The following is a 17442-nucleotide window of genomic DNA, read 5'->3' on the forward strand; positions in this document are numbered from 1 at the left end:
AGATTATGGATTTCCTGGAGGGATTTACAGAAGGAAAGGGGGACATTTAAACATTACCTGCTAGACCTGCTGCCATCTACCTCACAGAAGAAAAAACAGGCAGAGATGGCTATTACAGAGAGAGTAAGAGGAATTTGTTTGTACCAAGGTCCCCCGAGGAGTAGAAAATGATACCAGATGGCCCTCACTACACTCAATGCTTGGATTTACTGTGACAGATGGGGAGATAGGTAAAAAAAAGGTTATAATAAAATGGGCCATTTCTTTTAACTCATTAAAATACTCTGCTTCAAGAAAATAATCCTCTATCTGGTACTAACAATTTGGAAAGGTTTGATAATTCAAAATTTTACATTCTCCTTATCACATAACCAAAAGTTTCTTTAGTCACTGCAGTTTCAGTTACAAAATTTAAAATAATAATTCCACACAGAGATAACAGAGGCAGTCAAAACAAAATGCTGTTGCCATTTCTAAATAAGAAAAAAAATAAAAATCACAGAAGTCTTCTATCACTTAAGTGCCACAATGAAAAGCATGTTATCAAAATTTTTGTGCCAATTTTAGGTTGCCAATGTTTTCATTCAAAATCCCTCACCTGCTGCTATAACTTGGATTCTATACTTCATGAATCATTAAACTGAGTATTACTATTTCTGAAGGTTGCTCCAGAAACTGGAAACATGATCTGAAGGGCAGGAAAATAGAAGGATGACAAGATCTTTTAACAGTGGCACCTACGATTAATATGTCAGAGGTAACATTAGCAGTGAAATCACGTCCTGGTCAATACACACTGATCCTTAAAAGAAGGTACTATCCACATACTCTAACACTGGAACAAAAGGCATAGAATAGGACCTTAGTTATATACCTCCCTAAACCACTGCTATTGTTACACACAAAATGAGGCTGAAGTGGAATGCAGTCTGCCCCCTTAACTCCCAGGGCAAGGTGCACATGCAAGTGATAGATAAGAGCTCAAAGAATAAAAATTTACTGCTTTACTAAACATCAGCACCTAGTGCTGCACTAAGCTATCTCCTGCTTCTGTTACTGCTCTTGCAAACCCTCCAGGTTTGGAAACACTTATATGGAAAAATTAAGCAAGGTAAAATAGTGAGATTATCAAGGAAGAAATTAACTAGTGAGAAATTAGGAAGGACACTGGGACCTCTGGTGTAAACATCCCTGTGTATCATTTGCACATGCTAGAAACCTGTTGCACTGAACTTTTTTAACCAGTAACTTACTAATTGCATATATATGTTGTAAAAAACCAAACAAGACCATATAAGACTGCACAGGAGAGGATCTCATCCACGTCATTAATTTTGCAGTGGCTTTTCAGAACACAGCATTGAAGGTCTAATGCAAAAAATGCTTGTTTAGGCCTGAAACACCAATTCTACCTGAAAATACTGTCTCATGGGGAAAAATGATTTTTAATAATTTTGCATGGATTTTATGTAGTAAAAGACACAAATAAACAAGCCCTCCTCAGAATCAATACCAGGTTCAATCCTGGGATACACCCGTATTGTTAGAAAGCCAACAGACAAAGCAACCAGCAGTCCAAGAGCCAGGCCATACCCATTACTGAATTAACAGACAAACAGAACAATGACAAAAATGTGAAGAAGTTATGAGGCACAATGGGCTGTGTAGCATAAGTAATAAATGGCATCAAAAACAGACACTCATTCAAATGGAAACAAGAAGCACTTCAGTTAAGAAGATATTTCAAGCCTTGACAATTCATTTCAAACAAAAAAACCAAAAAGAAAAACATATTTGGCAATGTTATCTTTAAAAAGTGCAGACAAAGTACAGTTTAAAACAGGTATGGCATTAAAAAGTTTTCCCCTAAAGAAAGAATGTTATGCTGATTCTGTGCATGTCAAGAACTCCTGACTTTTCAATGCACTATTAGAGTGTAATATATTCTGCATAAGAGAAATGGTGCCTGACAAGACAAAGCTGTGCCTGGGAAATAGAGGGCTCTTTCACCACTCCTCTGCAGTGACAGACATCACGAATTGGCAATAATTCCTTCAGTACATTCACCAAAACTAATGCTTCTCAATAAGAGGTGAATGAACAATTCCCAAAGGAAGAACAAAATGTCTAACAAGTCCACTGGGAACCCACCAGTTTGGTTTTCTGTTTGTTGGGTTTTTTTTGTTCAGAACTGCTTTAGAAACACTTTGTACTCTATCTGCAGCATAAATATTTAACTAAACATCTAGCTTTGTTATCCTTTATACCTTTTATTTAGTGAAAAACTCACACAGCCCTCCACTGATTTCAGCAGTTCGGACTTTTGAAAATGAGCTAGTAAAGTTCTCTGGTCCCTTAACTGCTGTCTCCATCAGATTTCTACTCCCCAGAGCCCAGAACAGCTCTATTTCAAAGGGCACTACTGGTATTTCTCTCAATAGAAGCAGTAGTGTAATCATAGTACCCTAGATGTAATTCCTGCTAACATTTTTGGTGCTTAACACATGACTGACTTGGAAGAAGACCATCTCCCAAGAAATAGTGCCTTTTTAGAATTTATTAACCATTGCATAAACAATCAAAACACTGTTCTTGCTTCTATCCTTTGTCTTAAATAATGGAATACACTGTTTCATTTGCACTTTCTTAACCGGCTGATTCTTAGTCTAATCCTACACTTTGTCTACATAATTTCTTTCCTATCAAGTGACTCTTCTGTGACAACAGCAGTGTTATCCAGAGTTCCAAGTGTAGCCCATTGCTGCAATACAATTAGTGACAAACAACACGAGGACCAGTTATGTTGCCAGGACAGCGCAGAACTGATAGAGCAGAGCCCCTTTCTTCATCAGTAAGACTTCAACCTTTCATAATGCAGCAATCCATGGTTTTTGCCTTCAGCTGTGAAAGTTGAACTGCAGGATACTTTGGTGATTGCAATTTCGTGATGAGTTGCTATGTTCTTCCCTGCTTACCTTCCTTAAACTTCAAATTCCATCTTCCCTGAGAATAGGGCCAGAAGTAGCAATTAAAATAGCAAATGTCTTCAGAAGAGAAAGTTACATAGAATTTACGTCAAGCTGCCAAAGTACATTTTGCTACACTAAAAACTTTCCTAGTATTCCTCATTTTGCAATCAAAATTCCCTCTGAATTCCATACAGTGGATGGGATGGATGATGGGTAAGAGACAATGGTAAAGGGAGCAGCCGACATTTTACTGCTCATGTCAGATCGAGGAGGAGAACAGTGAAATCTGAGCTTTTAGTGATGGTGTCCAATAGACAAAACTAGAGGAATAAGGCATCCTAATACTAGGGCTGCCACCTCCAGACGACTGAGTCCTTTTCCTCCAGTTGTTTCAGGTTTGTGGCTATGAGCAATTCCTCCTACTTCTGGAAGGACATGAACTGTGGCAACGTAAAGAAAAGTCCCAGCAGAAAACAGCATAGCAACTCCAGTGGCATTGACTTCTGAAAGAGCTTCTTTGCTGCTCTGAAACACAAAGAGCAAAAGTGAGGATAAGCAGAAGTTCTTCAATGGGTAACAAAAAAAAATTCTGTATATGTCCAGACACAACAGGATTTCTATGAACTCTCTTCTCTCACAGTGACAATGGTTTAGCATGTTCTTTTGTGTCCTGCACCTTACATGTAGTAACAGGCACTCTAAAGTTGCGGTGGGCAGAAAGACACTCCTCATCCAAGTTGCTTCACTTTGGACTTCTTGCAAAAGAAAAAAAGTCACAGTCTGTGCAGAAGCATCTTGTTTGACCATCTCACAACATACAAAACATGTTTTGAAAAAAAATAAAGTTGATATTGCAAAGCCCAAAATTTTAGGAAGAACATTCAAGATTGCTTTCCCCCCACCACTTTTTCTAAACAAAGGGTTCAAATAAGATGTTAGCCTTTAAATATCTGGTGTTCATACCCAAGTCCCAAATCATCACTCATTCAATATTTCATTTGTATGTAGCAGGAAACCCCCAAAACTTTTCCAGAATTTCCATGCAAACTTCATGAAGAAATGCAACTTCCAGATCAAAACTGAGCACCTCTTCACATTCATACTAGGATTAAGATCACACTACACATCAGTAAATGTAATGAAATGCAAACCCACTCATATCAGATTCACATGCTTCTTGAACACTTTTCAGCTCTGGTGTGATCTTAGTTCTCTGGTATATTCTTGGGTCATTTTTTCAAAGAGCAAAGATACATCTTCATCTGGAACTATAAAACTCCTGTGACAGCCCTGATGCCTTATCAATTCTCTGTTCTTGCTGAAGTGCAAAATGCAAACCCAACTCTTGATGAGCATGCTTCAAAAGAATGCTCAAACAGAATTCTTATTTCCATTTACAAACCCAACCCTTTTTTCTGCTGCCTCTTGCACTGTAATGTCAAATATAATTCCTCTCTGGCAAGTAAAGGGATTAGCCCGGATGATCTATTTAATCTTTCCTCTCATGCCTTGGGTTTTGTGAGATCACGTTATTCTCTTTACAACACATCCCCACAGTGTGTCACCAGCATGACCCACAGCAATTTGGAAATACAGGACTGTCAAAAGATATGCTATAAGAAGCAGAAACATTTAGTTAGGACAGAGATGATAAACCCATGTGCAGTGGCTCATTTCACAGGCCATTTGTTGTATAGACCCAAGACAAGACTATGCTTTAAGGAGTAAGAGAGGCAAAAAGGCTGTTCTAGCTGAGGATTCAACTTCTGACGCAGCCTTTGAACACAGAGGACCACTTCTGGGATGGTAGGGGAAACTAGCAAAGATTATTTTCTACCTGCACATTAAAAGAAGAATGCATGCAACAATGCTGAAAATTACATAGTTAAGCAGGCATCTGATAAAACCTGGTATATGAGTAAGTTGTTCTCAGTGGGGAGCAGCAGAAAGTAGAAAAGACAGAAATCAGACTTTTTAAAAAAGCTATACAAAACTCTGTAAAGGCGTTATGTCACTGACTCTGATGGAAAGCATGGGTTATTTGTTTTGTGCATTCACGTTGCTACCTTTTCATCAGCTTTTTTTAAAATCTCCATTCTGCTAAATTTTTCAAGCAGTTTGGAATTTTGTTAGATGAAAATCATGATATTCCTTTCCCCAGACTCCAGCACTAAGCTAGATTTTGGGCAGAACAAGATCACAGACCTACCTTGCTTAGCCCTAGGTATGTCACCATCGACATAACAGGTGCTGCCAATGCAAAGACCAGCAAGTGTTTTCTAATTCGATTCCGTTCTAGCCCCGCATGCATCAGGAAGGAAACCAGGCCAAAGGCAGCTGGTGCCTGCAAAAAAACAATACACGCTGGTAATACAATACGTTCTAAAACCCCCTGAAATATGAGGAAAAAGTTGAAATACAACTTACTATGAAATGTACTGAATTGGCAGAAATTCAGGACGGGCACTAGTATGTTGCAGTTAACCCAAATCAACCGTCAGTTCTGCAGATCACCCCATCTTAATAACTGCACCTAATGGAAACTCACACTCTGGCTACCAGAAAACACATACCTGTGTAGTCATTATAAATATTAAAATGTTCATTCTGACTTGAGTCATTGCTATAATCTCCAAGTTTCCATTAACTTAGGTAATTTCTTTTCTTGTTACTACTACACATCCTTAGATAGAGAGTTTCTTTATCTACAGCAGAAAAATTCTAAAAAATTAACACAAGGAGGGAAAAAATTGCCCAAAGACAGGTAACTGTCAGCCTCCATCTTAACAAAGACTTAAGAGGTCTTTTGATTACTTCATCATTCAGTTTCATTCCTGTTCCCACCAGGTAGCAAACAAATAATCCCTTCTCTCTCTGTTGGCATCCAGTTTCTGTAGCTGTCCTACTACTCACGAAATTTACTATATCTTTGCTTGCATAAAGACAATAGCAATACACCCTGACATTTTTTATGTAGGACGCTAAAACGCATTGAGCATTTTTATACATAATCTTTTTTTTTTTAAACATAGAGGATGGAAACCATGAGTGAAAGAAAAAAGATGAGAAAGACAAAAGCATCAATCAGGATAAGAGTAGGAAAAAGACACCAAAGAAGAAATACATTTCCCTTCAAATACCAAATATTTCATAGGAGTCATTTTCCTCTTCTAAATTTGTACAACTTCAGAAGTCAGTTAATTTGAACATTAAGAATAACAAAAGTTTCAATTAGCAACAGCCATAAATTAAGCTTCACGCAAGATGTGACGTTGACATCACCACCTCTGAAAAGGGTTACATAAGCCTTCATAGAGTTTCTTGTATGAACATTGAAGAAAAGACATACTAGATGTGGGTTCCCTAACATTTTGAACGTGTAATTATACAAGCAAGTTATTCAATAATGTATGACTATCTACTGTAATCCATGCGTGTGTTACCACAAGACAAATAGGCATCTGCACATGTATATTTAGAGCCTTTACATTTGCACAAGTATTAAGGAAAGATCTTCCCATCTTCAAGAGCTACTGTTTGCTTGTTACCAGCAGAAACATATTTAATATTTTTTCCTGCAGTCATCGCACATGACTGATGTTGAAACTACTACAATAACAGACGTAACTAGAAGCTGTAATTTAGTACACTGATATTGAGTGGTTTCAAAAGACTAACCCTTTAAACACTAAAACCCTTCAAAATTAATATCCTTTCCATTTTCTTAAGAACATCACAGAACCAAAAGATTTGTAATCAGCATAAAACTGCTTTTCCTCCTTTAATGCCCTAGCATATATTTCTGTGCTTCACTTCTCTGGATACATCTCTTACAGCAGTAAGAATCTATAGGGCTTTTGTTTGTTAAAACAACCAAACACTACCACACTAGCTTCTGAAGAAGTGTGAAGCTGACATTTCTTCATGAGCTATTATTCTCTCCTTACTTTTGGGAGACTCTGGGAGACTTGTCCCAACCACTGCAACCAAGGTAGGCAGTAGGCAGTCAGATTTCTCTTTCATTTGTAACCCATTCAGACCTAGCATCAATCATTTATTTTTCCATCATACATCACACCAGTGCTTTTTGGTCCCTGAAACTGTACTATTAACCTGTTTATTTCAATGGCATTACATCACTGAGGAAACTTTAGATCTTTAGCAATTCCTCTGGGCTTTAGTAGTCTTTTGAAGAGCAAGTAAGATTTTTCTGGATGATGACTTACCTTGTGCAACATAATTGCAACAAACACTATCAACTGGACACTAGTCTGAGAAGTAGAAGCTGCTGCACCCAATGCAACACCATCAGCTGAAAAAGGAGTGCAAATTCATGGATTATTCCTCCACATGAGCTTCCCCACCCCCTCAACGGCTGACAGTAAAAACCATGTTGATTTAAGAACTTCTGTTATTCAAAATGCCATTAACAACAGCAACTCAACACTTGCCTTTGTTTGTTAAGCCACAAGATTTCAAAATATCAGACAACCCTCAACAGGAGCTGTCTCATATTTCCCAAGACCATGAAAACCATACTGAGAATCTACTCAGTATTGATACATCCTTTCAAATTAGAACCAGGAAACAAGTTTAGTTGTTTTAGTCTTCTGTAGTAGAACAAGCTTCCTGTCTAAATTAAAAAAAAATCTGTTTTATTATTACCCTTTAAATGATTTTTCAAATATAACTATTGTAAATAATTTTTTATCATTTAACATATATTGTCTAAATGAAGCAGAAAATGGATACAATATTATTCCCTAATATATAGACACTTTGTTTAGTGACGAAGTATCTTTTTGATCAACATCTGACTTCTCTAGACAGCAACCCTCAGCAGAAGATTAAAAAGCATCATATTTATACTACATATCAATCAAGAATAAAAATGATCTAATTATTTCTGCATGGGTTGACTGCAACACATGCACAGTCAGTCCTTGCAAGTCGGACTGCGTTTCAGTTAAATCTTTGTGCTCCACCTTACGTCTTTTTTCCTACAAGATACTATTTTTTAAATTAGTATTTTTAAAAAAAACACAGGTGATCCAACAAGCAAACCCAAAGGTGTTTCATACTACTTATCAAATGCGTTAGCATGTACTGAAATTCAGCAGCTAGAGGAGCCAGCAAAGGAACTGAGGTGGCAGAGAATGAGCATCACACAACCTTTCAAATGGGAAAAATAAAAGAGTGAAAATACTGTACCCAAATAAAACTCTGTGGAACATCTGAGAACTGGTATTTTCCCAGTTAATTCTGGGAATATCCTTAGTTCTCTCTGCTCTGCCTTTTTTTTTTTTTAATAAAAAGCGACCTTCAAATGCAAAACCCAAGTGTGTCCACCACATCCAAAGATGAGCCACACAGCAACGGATGTCCTTGTCAAGCACTAACAATAGATCCCACGTTACCTGCAGCATGGACTACTAGTCCCAGTGTTGTGGTGATTTTGGAGTTGCCTGATCTTGCAGCTTCCGGATCTGAAACAATCATGAGAAAAGTTAATATAAAGGGATCAAATACATAAATGATGCTGGAAGAATGAGAAATTAATTCCATAAGCTGCACTTGGCTGACGGCAATGGTATACTCATGTCAAACATGAGGAGATACCCACTAAGAACATTTCCTTTAAATTTGTTTTGGATTGACTAATACTAAACACACTCAAAGAGAGTCACGTTTTACATTATACCTCCATTCTGGCCTACAGAATTTTTCTAGTTTAGACAAAGTAATATCTAGCCACTTGGGAGATAACAAAACTGCAAGACATTGCTTCAAGAGAAAAGTGTTTTTTCTCCAGCAGCTTTAAAAAAACATTAAAAAACCACTACTTCATTTCCAGTGACAGAGGTACAGGCTAGATAAAACTTTACTTAATATCCTATTTTATAGTGTGTATATCTAACACAGACACAATTAAATTTTCTTCTGGTATTTGCTATGATCAGAAACATAGAAAAGGGTTATAACCTGTACAAACCAAGGATTCTTCTGACAGTTGCTCACCTGCATCTTCCCGACATCCTTACTGCCCTTGTTTCCTTCTAAAAGCTTTGAAAATCAGCTAGCCATGGCCGTGGTTCCATCTACACTTCTTCAGGAGCACAAGGGTGACACAGACCCCGCACTGGCCTTCCATCTGTCCCACCACACTAACCCCATACAAGCATTTGCACAGCTACACTGTGAACTGCCAGGAGTCCCAACAAAATATATCCCCCCCCCTTTGTGTGTTTTACTTCTCCTTTAAGATCAATTCCTTAATTTTTGAGGGCCAAATTCCATCATTAGAGGCAATTATGTGGGAGAAAATGAGCAGCTAAAGGCAATAAAATATCTTCTCAAATGACAGAACACCTTTGGTGTATTTCAAGTGACAGTCTGAGTATTAAGCCTCAGGCAGTAAACAAAGGCAACTGTAGTCTTGCAAGAAGTTGACAAACCTTTAGACAAAGCAGGAGATATTTTAAAGTAAGTGAAAGTGAAGCTCTAGACTAGTGTGGGAGGTCCAGCTGTGCAGTTACAGTAAAGGACCAGAGCTTACCTCCAATCCCTTCTGCATTCTTACTTAAGATAACCTGTTCTTTGCAAAGCTTACCTATATGTATGACAATTATGTAGGAAAAAGTAAATGAATATAAGACTAACCTGAAGTTTTTTGGAAAGCCAAAGAAATCCCCTATGGGTGATACTGTAAAACAGACAATAACTCAAGTGTCAAGTCACCCTTCACCCCCACACCATATGTGCTCATACTGTTATTTCATGTTAGAGAAGCAAGCTCTCAAACTATGCTGAATTTCGGGATATAGTTCCAGCATAAACATTTCGCATGGACCCTGATTTATGTTTGTAAAGCACCTACTGAAACATTCTGGACAAATTAAATCTGGTAGCACTCAAAAAAAAAAAAAATCACAACATGGTAATTAAAATGAATTAACAAATCTAATTCAATCTTATTGAATCTTTACTTACCATCTGTAGAGTGCACATGAGAGCTGCCTATCTGATCCACCAATAGCATGAAGACAAAGCCAAGGACAAGGGATACACCGATGTAGGCATGCAACCTGGAATGGTCATGGCCATACTCGGGTACAACCGCGACTTTTGCTACCTTCTCAGACTCAACCACTCGCTGCATCTCGCTCGCCGGGTGATGCTTCCCTGTGACAGGCAAGCAAACAGATTAGGAGCCAGGACTAAACATGACATGGCCACCTTTTTCCTCCTTTGCTGAAAGCCTTCCTTACACTTTCTTGGACAATACACAGAACTCCTTATTTAAGGTCTTTCTTAGATGATCTTTTTTGGGAAGCCTGGTTGGTCTCTCCTCATACATCTTCAGCATGGAAAAGCAAGTAAAGCATTAATACATGATAAGCCAGGCTACTTTGTTTAAATGCTGCACTTTAAATAGAAATTAATTGATAAAAATTGCTGTATAATTCCCTTTTAATTGAAGTTGCCAATTTTGTCAATATTCAGTGATACTCTCAAGCAGTTACTTCATAATCTTCATTTAAGTGAGAAAATAAAAGCTTGTCCATGCCCTCCCCAAGACATTTACTTCATCTCACTGAGCTACCCTGAAATCAGACGAGCTCCAAATGAGTCTAAAATCTAAGAATAGAAAAGATGATGTCTCAACAGGTTTTTAATTAAGTTTCTGTGTAGAAAATGCTTTATTTGGTGCACAGTTCATAATTTTAAAACATTTTCAAATATTTCATAGATTAGTAACAGCAACAAATGTCTCCACCTGCAATGACTTTTAAAAAGCAGAGATGTAATATTATAGCTTTACCAACTTTTACAGACTGCCATTTACCCAGCATGTGTGATCTTTATCACGAGCAAATGCCACACAAAATTCCCACCAATTTCAACATAAATTGCAGCACTTGCTCTGAATTCACACAGGCTTAAAAGAGAAAGTTTTTCCAGCACACGCACTTAACATTTCTAGTAGTCTTTGGCCTAGAAGCTCCCAAGACAGATGCACAAGATCCTCCAACCTTGCTTATGATCATAGGAAACATCTGCTTCTGCAATCCCATCTGACACAGTGGGAGATGTCCAGAAGCACATAGCTTCTTTAGTATTGGCCAGCAAAGATTGCTAAGAGTTGCCCTACTACATTTATGTGAAAGAGATTTAATACAGCTATTTTTTAGCAAAATTCTAGGTATTGTTTCCAGCTGATACAAGTGAATAATCATGGCAAAGCCTTCTTCTCCCAAATGCTCCCACTGTTAAAAAGGTACAACCAAAGATCAGGAATAGAAAATTTTGAATTAAGTTCTCAGCTACCATATAGAGCACAGTAATATTTGACCTCTTGGATTCAGACACTGCTCACCTGAACCATATATTCTTTTCCTTTTCTTGTATTTCCCCTTATGGTCCCTGGCAGAGACAAGACATCAGGCTAGAAAGCCCTTTGAGTGATACAGAAGATGCATTTAATGCTCCTTGGTAATCTTGTTATTATACATAGTTGTACTTCCACAGCAGGTAAGGTGCTTTGCAAACAGTATTACTCAGGTGTTTCCAATGGGAGAAGAGACAGTAAATCTATTTCCCCAACTGATACCTCAAGCCAGATGTTTGAGTTGCATGCTGTTCTGCAAAGCCCTGAACTGCCTACCATTCATGTACAAGTTGCCTCCACTATAGAACAGGGACAATGCTTAATAATCACGTTTTGCAGGCTCAATTAACATTTGTAAACCCTTTTAATGTGCTACTAAGACAATGTTTCTTCTGTGTTTCTCTGATAGACCTAATGATGGTATTGCAATCTCTAATGGTAATTGTTTTCATAAAGTCTCCTGTCCTTTCCCTACACTTAGAACACAGTTATTCACAGAAGCAACTTTCCTGTATTTACGTGCAAACTCAAGAAAAATTTATTCTTTGAATATGAAGTGAAAACAGACAACCCATGTGCAAAGCTCCAGTGCATCACAGTCCAATATAAGGATGCAGGTGATAAGGATGCACATTAATTTCTCTTCCCTCACAAAGCAACTGTTAGCATTATACCATGAAGAGGACTCTCGTCACGTTCAAATCCTTGATCAGAAACTGGTAGCACTCAAACCAAGGTTTCAATACACACAGACAGAGGTTTATGATCAAAGAATAATCCAAGTCATGATTTATTGTTGGCTCTTAGCCTACAAGGTCAAAAATTAGAAGTTATTTATTCTGTGGCCTGTGGGTAAATACAGAAGTAACAGTAAACTACTTTTGTATCAATGAAAAACACTCAAATGCTTGATAGCAAGCAACCAGCCTCAGAGTTAAGTTACACTTGAAAATGGGAAAACAAAGACCTTCTTCCTTTTGTTTTTCCAGCTCTATGAATACACCTCAATGTTTCCCTTAGGTGCACCTTTCTAGGTTTAATTATGTAAATAGGTGAATTTAAAAAAACAAACAAAAAAAAACAAACAAAAGAAAGCTGTTAAGTTCTCACAAGCTTAACTTTGAATATCCTACTTTTCTAAGAAAAATACTAGAAATAATTTTTGTAGTTAAATCTGTAATACCCCTTTAATTCTGACCCTTTGAAATATCTTTACTGATAGACTGTCTTTAGACAGTAGTGTCTTTAGACATGATACTGTGAGTTAGACATGGAGTCTGAAGCCACAGACAAATTCTTTTTTTTCTAGGTAAATACTTCTGATATTACTAATATAATACTTCTGGGAATATTTCTGCAGTAATGGTCTCTTTTCTCCACAAACTAAACAAAGTTACAGACCACGTAGCTCTAAACTGCAAATTGTAGATGTCATATGTGAACAGTATGCCCCGTTTAGTGAAAAAAACTTTAAAAAATGCAAACGTTCACAGCAATTGTATTAACTACTAGCCATAACATTACAGGAGAAAATTCGTCTATTCAGAATTAAATTTGAATGGAGAGCAAACCCTTGAGCGAGGCCATCTGGGTTTGGTTCTTACCCTCCAAAATATCTTCATAAAGTGCATGTACTCCTTCTGGCACAATGACAGCCAAGGCAGTCCCACATAGCAGCCCAGCACCCAGAACAGTCACCAACTTCAACCTCTCCTGCAAGCAAGTACAAAACAAGTATCATCTTTAGGAATAAAAATGCTTTCTTTAATCTCCCTTATTAACAGAGGTTGGGACAGGGGGTTACTTGTTACATTAGTATTGACAATTTGCAATTAAACTTTAACAACAATACATAAAAATGGTTTTATAGTATAGCAAAGAATAATAGTTTAACTCATATTTTGGGAAGAATTTCTACAAGATTAAAAAACAGACATAGTTTATCAGTACTTGTACTATTACTTAGGGTTATCTTCCTAGTTATATTCTAATTTGAGGCAAAAAGCTTAGAGACTTATCACTCCTCCCAAACTCACTATATTATGTTTTATCAATAAAATTACCAATTCATTTCCTCGTGACAGGCTTAAGTCAAAGCCATGTACTAAAATCCAATTACATGAACATCTAATAGACTCTAAAACACAACAGTTTGCAGAGGCCACTTCTCACGATTTCTGTAAGAGCTCCCCTCATATCACATGGAGCAATCGGGGGGGTCTAGGTCCTCATAACAACCATGTAGCACACATTTTGTGGCAGAGCCATCATCATCATCTCCCATGCTCAATGCTACCAAAATACAAACTTTAACTACTGAGGACCTGGACGCAGAACTCAGTGTCTGATTAACGGGAAACCACTTGCCACATACCCTTCGTGTGCCATCCATCCTCCTCCGTGCACCATAATGACACAAATTGTTCAGTCTCACCAAAGTAGGCAACACTTGCACAGAAGAAGTAGGAGGCTCTAGGGAGATGCATAGCTAACCTTCTGAAAGCAAGCCAAACGTGGCCATAAGGAAACAATTGCAGCATTACTGGGGAAAATTCAAATAGTAATATGCAAGAGATGAAAACACCTGTAAAGTTTCTGCAAACATGCACCTTATAGTGCCATATATAATAACTATACTTGGGAAATTGTTATACAGTGGCAATCTATGTTAAAAGACAACCTTCAACATCCACTTTTCATAATCATTTTGCAAAAACAGTCTCTTACAAGGGAAAAAAATTATTTTTACCTGCAACACTATAGCATTTTTTGCATACATACATAAAAAAAGGGAATAAGTGTCAAAAGTAATACTGATTTATTACAACTGCAAATACAGAGTACTGCTTGCTTTCCCTTGGGCATCTGTGAATTTTGAATATCCATGGAAATAATACACACTAACAAGTTAGTGTTTCAAGAAAAGACTCCATCTCCTTTTCAGTACAAAATATTTAGATGTGGCAAATACAGAAATTTAATAACAGCCTAAACAGACGAGCAAAAGTAATATAGTTTTATCCAAGAAATCAAACAATTTCAGTGAAACACACTTGTGTGTCTCTTGTTAAAAAACAGGAGCAGCAGAGTAAACAGTGCTAAAAATCCATGGGAAAAATCTTAAATTCCTCAAATTAGCAAGCTGTTTCACTGCTCAGTATTTATTTTAAATCTACATAGCACTGAGACTTTTACTGGAACGTATCAAAAAACTCATACCTACTTTCACAGACAACACTGCTGGCCTCTGTTATATCACCAAAACATTCAAATTGCTACAACTCTTTTTTTTTAAACTTTTGCGTTTAGACTAAAACTTAAGAAATAGCCTCAAGAACTGGTACAGTGTTGTTTCTAGCCCTAAATTAGACCTGTAATTAACTGAGTCCTGTAAATTAGGATTAAGCTGAAAGGGTACATCTGCACACAGAAGGAAGGCGAAGCTCGGTACAGTCTGCACCTTTTTACCACCAACGTTTAGTCATACCTGGCTTTGCCAGAGTTCTATACTTTCAAGGATATCCTAATCTAATTACAATAATAGAAATCAGCATGAAATCAGAACACAAGTAATAGCTTCCATGGCAAAAAACTCATCTGAAGGAATGTAATAACACCAATGAATAATTTCACTGTTCTCCAGCATCTGGAGTATATTATGTATAGCATTCACTTTTGTTTTCAACTCAAATATTATAAATGGCCAGTAGGAAGAGGCATTTTAACTCACTTGGGCTACCTGCAAAACTTTTTGCAAACTACAGAATGCATAGTCCAACCAGTCATTTCAGTTTGAAATTATCTTTGTTGTAGAATCCTAAGCAATCACTTTTAACAAAACCATTCTAACTTCTAATTAGACACTTCCAGGATTAGCTAGGATTTGTATATATTTGCAGAGATATTCTGCTCCTCTTTTAAACCAGCATTGCATGCAAACTCTTAAGACACCCAATTTAAATCAAGAGTAAAACTGAGTCAAGAATTTCTGAGAACTTAAGATGCTACAATAAACTTGATTGCACACATGTACATTGATGGTAAAATACCACACACACAAAAGGCTAGTAAGTACATGATTACTGCTTATGGAGAATTTTGGATTCACAACAGATCTGTATTCCTGCACTGCTGAAAGCCTTGAGAGATTTAGGAGACCACTGATTCAACGATATAAATAAACCTCATAAAGGCAGATCAAGAACCCTATCTTCAAACAACACTGAATATAAAGTCAGAGAAAACAGGTGACTACTGAATATATACATGACAAAATGCAAAATTAAATAAAAAAAGAGACATTATTAGCATGCAAGGCAGTGCTCTCAGCAAATTCACAAGAAAACCCTTCACAGGCTTCAGGGCAGAAGTGACTTTTGAAGAGTGAGATGCTGGAAGCAACAACACTGAAGACACATAAGGGGAGGCCCATCAAAGCATCAGACAAAGCACTGGCTAAACAGAACTCTGCAAATATTTATGTGAAGACTTCAGAATACATTGTTAGGTTTCAATTCATTTTGCTGACTTGTACTGTTCCTGAAATGAACAGCCTTTCCTTCCATGCTGCTCAGGGTCTACTGCTCCCAAAGCCTCCTAGAAATAACGGGACCAAAGGACAGGTGCAACCCACCCTCTGACTCGATGGAAGAAAAAGTAACATCTCTTCCAGCACCTTGCTTCCCAAAAGCAGCACTGCTTCCAGGAGAAACAGGAAACTTCCCATAAGAGCACTCTTACTACCTCAGAACAACTAAATTCTCACTACACCATACCTCTATACAACAACCATCACTTAGAAAGAGAAAAACCCCTCAGGCACCAGAGGATATTAGGAGACTTCCAGAGACTGTAACAATCCTCATCACCTCAGTGACCAAATATGCTTAATGATGAAATCCCATACTGTTTTGAAAACTCACTCAATCTATGAAAGTCTCACTCTCCCTCAACAGTATCTTATTTATCCAAGATATTTTTTTTTCCAAAAGAATGCTTTGAGTTACCCGGGGCAGTAACTTGAACTTGTACTGTGATCAAAAAGCTAAGATCTAATATTCAGCATTGTAAGCTGTGAACAAAATTGTCAGTCAAAGTTTTCTGATAACATTCTTGGAATCGTTTTTGAAAGCCTTAATTTGAGTAGCCCATAGGCACATAAGAAGAGATAATCTCTGACTTTAGCAATTTCTTACACAAGCTTCTAATTCTAATTCTAAGAATAGCCAAGTCCAGCTCCTATTCATGTCCTTCCACGCTGAGACTGTGCTGCACCTGTAGCAGAGATGCTCGACTCGAATTTGGCATGTTTAAATGGCTTTTATACGCACTCTGAAACCAGCATAATTTTACACAGCAACTTTGAATGAAAATTAAAATCGCACTCAGAACTTCCTTAAAAACCTTTTAAGGTTACAGCATTGCCCCTAACAGCGTTGCCGGACTTCCAAAAGGACAGCGCTAACTCCTACTGGGAGATCTCCCCATCTGGTTTCTCCCTTAGCAACCGACGAGCAGTTCGGCGGAGCTGTCTTACCTCGGAGAAATTAACTGCCAAGGGGATAATTCCTGCCACATAGCAGGCAATCAGCATGGCCAGGGACAGCAGGCAGATGGAGGGGAAGTCATCCATTTCGCCGCTTTCTGTGCGGTCCCTTGAAGTGAAATTCAACAGCAACTTTTCCACCTCGCCCGGCCGCACGCCTTAGCCCGTGCAGACACCGAGCTCCCAGGAGAGGCTCTCAGCCATGTCTCTGTCGCCCGGCGGCTCCGGCCGGCTGTGCCCCCAGCCGGGGGTGCGCGGGGAGACCCGCCAAGGCCGGGGGGCGGGGGGAGAGGCTCTGCCCCCGGCGGGCAGGCCCGGCCCTCACCTGAGCCAGTGGAACCCTCCCCCGCACCGCGCCGCTCCCAGGGGAGGAGGAGGCGGACAGTGAGCACCCAAGCGGCTTCTCACAGCGGGGACGAGGGGACGCTGCGGGACCGACGCTCCCGCCCCGCACCCGCTGCCCGAGTGGCACATCCGAACTTCCCCTTCCGGGCCGGGCCGCGCCTCGCCCAGCCCCGCGCGCTTCCCGGCCCCAAGAT

At 38.6% G+C, this 17442-nt stretch overlaps 1 protein-coding gene across 1 annotated transcript; it reads right to left on the reverse strand.

Moving 5' to 3' along the window:
• Positions 1–1442: 1442 nt before the first annotated feature.
• Positions 1443–17421, reverse strand: SLC39A9 (solute carrier family 39 member 9). Its single transcript, XM_032690990.1, has 8 exons — positions 17229–17421; positions 16895–17012; positions 12963–13071; positions 9960–10151; positions 8387–8455; positions 7196–7281; positions 5179–5313; positions 1443–3494 (listed from the first exon to the last, which is right to left on the reverse strand). The coding sequence occupies exons 1-8, from the start codon at positions 17375–17377 to the stop codon at positions 3264–3266; spliced, it is 1089 nt and encodes a 362-aa protein (XP_032546881.1). The 5' UTR covers positions 17378–17421; the 3' UTR covers positions 1443–3263.
• Positions 17422–17442: the final 21 nt, after the last annotated feature.

The sequence above is a fragment of the Chiroxiphia lanceolata genome, chromosome 6, assembly GCF_009829145.1.
Source record: "Chiroxiphia lanceolata isolate bChiLan1 chromosome 6, bChiLan1.pri, whole genome shotgun sequence".
Classification (NCBI taxonomy): Eukaryota; Metazoa; Chordata; class Aves; order Passeriformes; family Pipridae; genus Chiroxiphia; species Chiroxiphia lanceolata.